Source organism: Mastomys coucha, unplaced genomic scaffold, assembly GCF_008632895.1.
Source record: "Mastomys coucha isolate ucsf_1 unplaced genomic scaffold, UCSF_Mcou_1 pScaffold21, whole genome shotgun sequence".
Taxonomy (NCBI): domain Eukaryota; kingdom Metazoa; phylum Chordata; class Mammalia; order Rodentia; family Muridae; genus Mastomys; species Mastomys coucha.
This window is the reverse complement of record NW_022196904.1, coordinates 132228669-132234302: the sequence shown is the minus strand read 5'-3', so window position 1 is coordinate 132234302 and position 5634 is coordinate 132228669. Positions and strand designations below refer to the sequence as shown.

The window sequence follows — 5634 nt, the reverse complement described above, 5'->3', positions numbered from 1 at the left end:
CACATGTTGCACAGACACACATGCAGGCAAACACTCATGCACATGCATACACACACACACACATATAAATATGTATGTGGTCTGAGAAGGAAGTCTGGTGATGTGGCTCAGTTGCTAGATTACCTAGAATATACTACATTGTCTAGTATGTATCATATACGGAGCCCTGGGTTCAATCTCAAGCATCACATACAATGAGTATGGTGGTGCGTGCCTATAATCTATCTGGACATATAAGAAAAAGATAGATGTTGTGAAGTCCATGGTCATCCTTAGCAACATAGTGAATTAAGGGCTAGCCTAAGCTACAGGAGACCCTCCTACCACCACCCCTAAATAGAGAAAATGTACAAAAAAACTACTTAAGGAAAGAGGGAGGAAGCAGGGCAGCAGTGGTCTCTGAACAGGGAAAGTTTGCAGATCAAACCTCCTTAAGGCGCCAGGATACAAACTGTTTCCATTTCTTTTGTCTATGTGTGCATGCTTATGTGTGTAAGGATAAGCACAGTAGTGTGTATGGAGGTTGGAGGATATCTTGGATATCCTCCTCTTGGTCCTCCTCTTCCAGCCTACTTGAGATAGAGTCTGCTGTTCATTATTGCAGTCCTGGGCTAGCTGGCCTGGAAGTTTGAAGAGATTCTCTTGTTCTCTTCTCATTTTGGGTTTATACGGGTTTTGAGGATTTGAACTCAGGTCCTCACACTCGCACAACAAGCGCTTTACTAAAGAATCTCCCCAGAGAAACTGGATTGCTCCAAACGGCAGAGAAGTGACTAGACTCATCCAAGTGCTCTTAGCAGACACCCAGGAAGTTTTGGCTCACAGCCCACTTTTCACAGCAAGGTTGTCAAAAGGCTCGTTGAGGAAGATACAGCCTTGATGAATCCTGAAGAGTCATGGAGCCAGCAGACAGCCCCACACTGGCAGTAAAGGCTCCAAGGCAGTGCAAGAGCATTGAGAAGCCCTGGTCTTGGTAGCCCTCTCCCAGTCGGATTTACAAAGAAAGTAACTCCAGGTTACTAGGACCACTTGAACCCTATAGGTCTTGCTTGGCTCCGGAGCACCTAGCCTTTTGAGGGAAAAACTGGGCTTGCTAAGGCCTTGAGAGCTCAGTACTGGGACAGTGGGGCAAAACTGAGACTTTTACAAGGTCAGTGCATTTCCCTTCCCCTTCAACCTTCCCTCCACCGGCCTCAGGGGAAGGATGGGACTGAGAGGCCTGCTGGAATCCGAAGAAGTGTTATTGAACAAAAAGCCTAGGAACTGAACAAGAACTAGTCTGGGTGGATTCACCATCGGAAAAGAGACCCAGACTTTGAGAACTGGCTGTAAGGTGCAGATGGGTGACAGGGCGAGAAAGGAGGGGGCAGAGTGGACTTGATTGTATGCTGTCAGATCAGGACACCAGGTCCTGGGGATCCTTGAAACCACAGAGGCATGGGGTGTGCACGAGGGGCTAAATGGGTACAGGTACCCATGAACATGAAATTTCCCACTACAGGTCTAGACCACTCCTCAAGCCCTCCTCACACTCAAGGGGTCACAGGTGTGCTCCTGCGATGCGTGAACATCGGGTCCTGGAGGAGGAGCAGGGTGGGGCGGAGTGGGCGTGGAGCCTTGTGCGAGACACTCCCCCATCTCTGGAGCCACGCGCCAGGCGTACGCTTCCTTCTGGCCCCGGTATAGGACCGCGCCAATTGTCATTGGCCAAACGGGCGATCCCAGATTGGCTGAGACCCCGGCTCCCGCCTACTCCGCCAGGGGGAGGGACATGGGTGCGGGTTTGAGGCTCGTGCTGTCCAAGGGGGTCGCGCTTTCCTACCTCCTACCTCTTGGTCACCGCAAACCCTGGTAAGGTTCTTCACTCGGCTGCAAGCGCTAAGTGTGCGGAGACCTGGCAGCTCTTGGGACTTAAGGGCTGAGCACCAGGACCGGTGGAAGTGCCTAGAGAGTACATTCGGATCCTCTCTCGGACCCTCTCTCAGCCCCCGAGTGTGCGGGACGTGCGGAGCGCAGTTCGGGATCGGCACTCGAGGACTTGTCGAGGACGCACTAAGCTAAGCATCTGTCCGGAGCATGGAAGCACGTCAGTAGGCCATAAACTGCACTCGGGAGGGATGGGGGTGGAAGCGCGCGGTGTCAGCTTTGCAGAATGTGTACGCCAAGGGGAGGGTGAAGCGTGGCGGGAGGGCGAGGCGAAGAAGGGCGTGAGAAAGGAGGCGGTGGCGGGCGGAGGAGAGTTATCTATACTTAAAAAAAAAAAAGAGCCGCTTGAGCTGCGTAAAGGGAGACCTGGGGAGCGCCTGACCGCACGCGCGGGACACGAGTGTACCACGCTTCCCTACTCTTTCAGACTTTGACTGGTACGGGGTCCCAGGGCTCCAGGAGGTCAGCGACGCGTGCCCTAGGGAGTCCTGCAGCAGTGTCCTGCCTGAGGCCCGAGAAGGTGCGAACGTCCACTTCCCACCGCACCCGGCTCCTCGCGAGCACTTCTCCTGTGCCGCACCAGAACTCGTAGCAGGGGCCCAGGGGCTGAATGCAAGCTTGATGGACGGCGGCGCGCTGCCCAGACTCGTGCCCACCTCGTCTGGAGTCGTTGGAGCCTGCGCTACTCGGCGGAGACCCGCGTCCCCGGAATTGCTGCGCTGCAGCCGGCGGCGGCGATCTGGAGCAACCGAGGCCAGCAGCAGCTCGGCGGCCGTGGCACGCCGCAATGAGCGCGAGCGCAACCGCGTAAAGCTGGTAAACTTGGGCTTCCAGGCGCTGCGGCAGCACGTGCCGCACGGCGGCGCCAACAAGAAGCTGAGTAAGGTGGAGACGCTGCGCTCCGCGGTAGAATACATCCGTGCGCTGCAGCGGCTGCTTGCAGAGCACGACTCGGTGCGTGCCGCGCTCACTGGGGGGCTGTTGACACCGGCTACTCCGCCGTCCGATGCGTGCGCGCAGCCCTCCGCTTCCCCAGCCAGCGCGTCTGTGTCCTGCGCCTCTACGTCCCCGGAGCCTACCTCCCCGCGCTCCACCTACTCGTCGGAGGACAGCAGCTGCGAGGGAGAGCTAAGCCCGATGGAGCAGGAGCTGCTTGACTTTTCCAGCTGGTTAGGGGGCTACTGAGCACCCCACCCCTCTAAGGTAAGTTCCAGGACGGCGGGGAGGAGAGGGGGTAAAGGAGACACGTGGTGGGCGGGCCGGGCACTTAGCGCCACAGGGACCCAGTGCAGCCAGGGCTCAGCCGGGGAGATTACTTGGATTTCGCGCACGCTTCATTTTTCCTCAACCTTTTTCAAGCCTGAGCAAGACCGGCGTTTGTTTGTCCGGGATTGCAAAACTTCCTCTCCGAGCTCTGCTGTGGGTGGGGGAGGGGGAGGCCAGGGGAGGGGAGCGGCCTCAGGGCCGGGCCAGCGAGGTCCCAAGTGCTGTCAGAGCCCGGCCGAGTCGGGTGCTGGAGGCGGGGTGAGTTTGCATTGCAAATCGCGTCCTGGGCCGGGGTGCCGAGTGAGTCGGCTGGAGCGGGCCCCTGAGTCACCGCGGGCCGGCTCTGAGCGTGCGCCCCGCCCCCGTCGGCGCCTCCGAGCGGATCGAGGCACCCACGAGCTGAGACTCCAAAACTAATCAAGCAAACGAAACTGCCGACTGCGCCTTGGGAGGTGGGGCGGTGTCCGCACACATTAACACCTTTTATCTTCTTCACAGCTGCATCCCGGGGTGTCTCCTGGTGGACCTACCTTCGCTTCTTGCCCAGAAGACCTGGGCCTATGCCTTACCCATGCTGTCTCGTGCAGCCTGACCTAATGCCAAGTGCTGACCTCTGCTCGGCCTCCACGCCGCGGAATGACATCTTCCATCTCCCAGTCCTTGCCGCACCAGGACTTGGAAATTTCTCAGGATAAAGAATTTTACACTGACAATCTACGCTTTTTTTTTTCAGTTAACTTGAACTGCTGTAGGACTCTACTGAAAATGTGAAGAATTATTTTTATATAAAGGATCCTTAAGCTTGGCGCACAATAAAGATGACCTCTGTCCCTCACCCCCACTGTTGAACTTTCCAACCTGGCCAAAGTGTGGACCGGTTGGGCCCTGAGGGCAAGATGCCTGGCTGCACCCTTCTTCCTTTTCTAAAGCCTATACTGATGCTGATGTTTGGCCAGTGTGGGAACCCCGCTGTTGCAAAGTGTATTATTCTATAAAAGTTGTTTTTCATTGGTGTTTGCAGTGCCTTCTACCGTCTCACACTTGTTCCCCAGATGCGGTCTAGCTCAGAGGGGATAGTACCCCCCAGACTTCTCTTGAGACCTATATTGCATGGGTGGATACAAAGGTATTGGGTGCCTACTCTAGCCATCTCTCCAGAGATGGAAAAGCAATTCAGACACGTTGGAGGGCAAGGGCTTTCCTACAGGTGTCTGTGAGCCAGTGTCTGCCTTCCAGGACGGCTCTCCCCGGGAAGGATTTGTGTGAGAGGGGCAAGTGCAGGGTGCTAGGCTGAAGGTAGAGCTCTAGGTTGTGGGCATCTCTGGGCCCAGGTCTCTCTTCCTTACCACCTGGGTGGCCCTTGGCAAATTGCCTTATTTGCAAATGGTATTGAGCTTAAACCTCCCTTCCAGGTTTTGGACAACCTGCCCAAGAGCTTGCAGCCAGCGTTTGCCTGGCTCCCATGCTGACTGCTGGGGTCAGTGTCCATAGTGAGGCCCTGCAGATCTCTACTTTAAGATTGTCTAGTGAGCCAGGAAGACCTGGAAGGTTCCTCAGTATTCCCCACCCATGTTCCCTAGCCTAGGGAGCCAAGCTGTGATTGCTAACATATTACTTAGCTCCACCTTTGACCCCAAGCCTACGAAGCTTTGAAGTCTCCGTGTGTCCAAAGCTCCCTTTTATTGCAGGGGTTTGGGAGGGGCCCGAGGGGATCCCCAGGTGGTTTTAGGGTGCTTCAGGCATCCCTTCAGAAGGGAGTGGTTGGGGGCACAACCGTTGGAGCTGTGGGAATCAGGAAGTGCTGTGCAATGGAGCAGATGCCTTCCATGTACCTGTGGTGGCTATTCAGAAGGCAGTAGACAAGAAGCTCACCTGTCTCATGAGAGCTGGGTTCCTTCCTTGCAGGACCCAGAACCCTAAAGCCAGGGTCAAAGTTGGGTCTGTAACTTCAGTCAAAGGTTTTCAGTTTCTCTGATGAAGATCAGGTTCAGTTGGGGTCAGCCCAAGCACAGCTTGGAGCCACAAAACTGGGTGGACTTGCCTTAGAGGACAACATGGGACATGGCAAAGGCCATTGAGGGAGAGCCACCCTCTTCCCAGGAGCCCATTGCCAGCCAGTATGTTCACTGAACTAGGGGACCTGAATTGTCTCCTGATTTCTTTCCTGTTTCTCAAAGTGGCTTATGGGGAGCTGAGGAGTTGCTAGAAGCCTGAGCTTCTTTGTGTCCATAAATTCCCAGTGGTGTCAATGGTGTGCCCCTGTTGTATTATGAGATATCTCTGAAGTCTTCATTAAGCAACTTTATTGGCTCACACCTGGAGTTTGAACACTTAGGAGACTGAGATAGGAGGATTGTTTAGAGTTTCAGGCTAGTCCAAGCTTAAAGGGGCAGGGGTAAGGATGGGGGCCAGGAAGGGCAGATGACTCAGTGGGTGAAAGTG

At 55.2% G+C, this 5634-nt stretch overlaps 1 protein-coding gene across 1 annotated transcript; it reads left to right on the top strand.

Annotated features, from left to right (window-relative positions):
• The first annotated feature begins 1835 nt into the window (after nucleotides 1-1835).
• Nucleotides 1836-4212, top strand: Ascl2 (achaete-scute family bHLH transcription factor 2). The gene is made up of 2 exons (XM_031384676.1): nucleotides 1836-3129; nucleotides 3691-4212. Exon 1 carries the CDS (start codon nucleotides 2548-2550, stop codon nucleotides 3109-3111), a length of 564 nt encoding a protein of 187 aa, XP_031240536.1. The 5' UTR covers nucleotides 1836-2547; the 3' UTR covers nucleotides 3112-3129; nucleotides 3691-4212.
• The last annotated feature ends 1422 nt before the right edge of the window (nucleotides 4213-5634 follow it).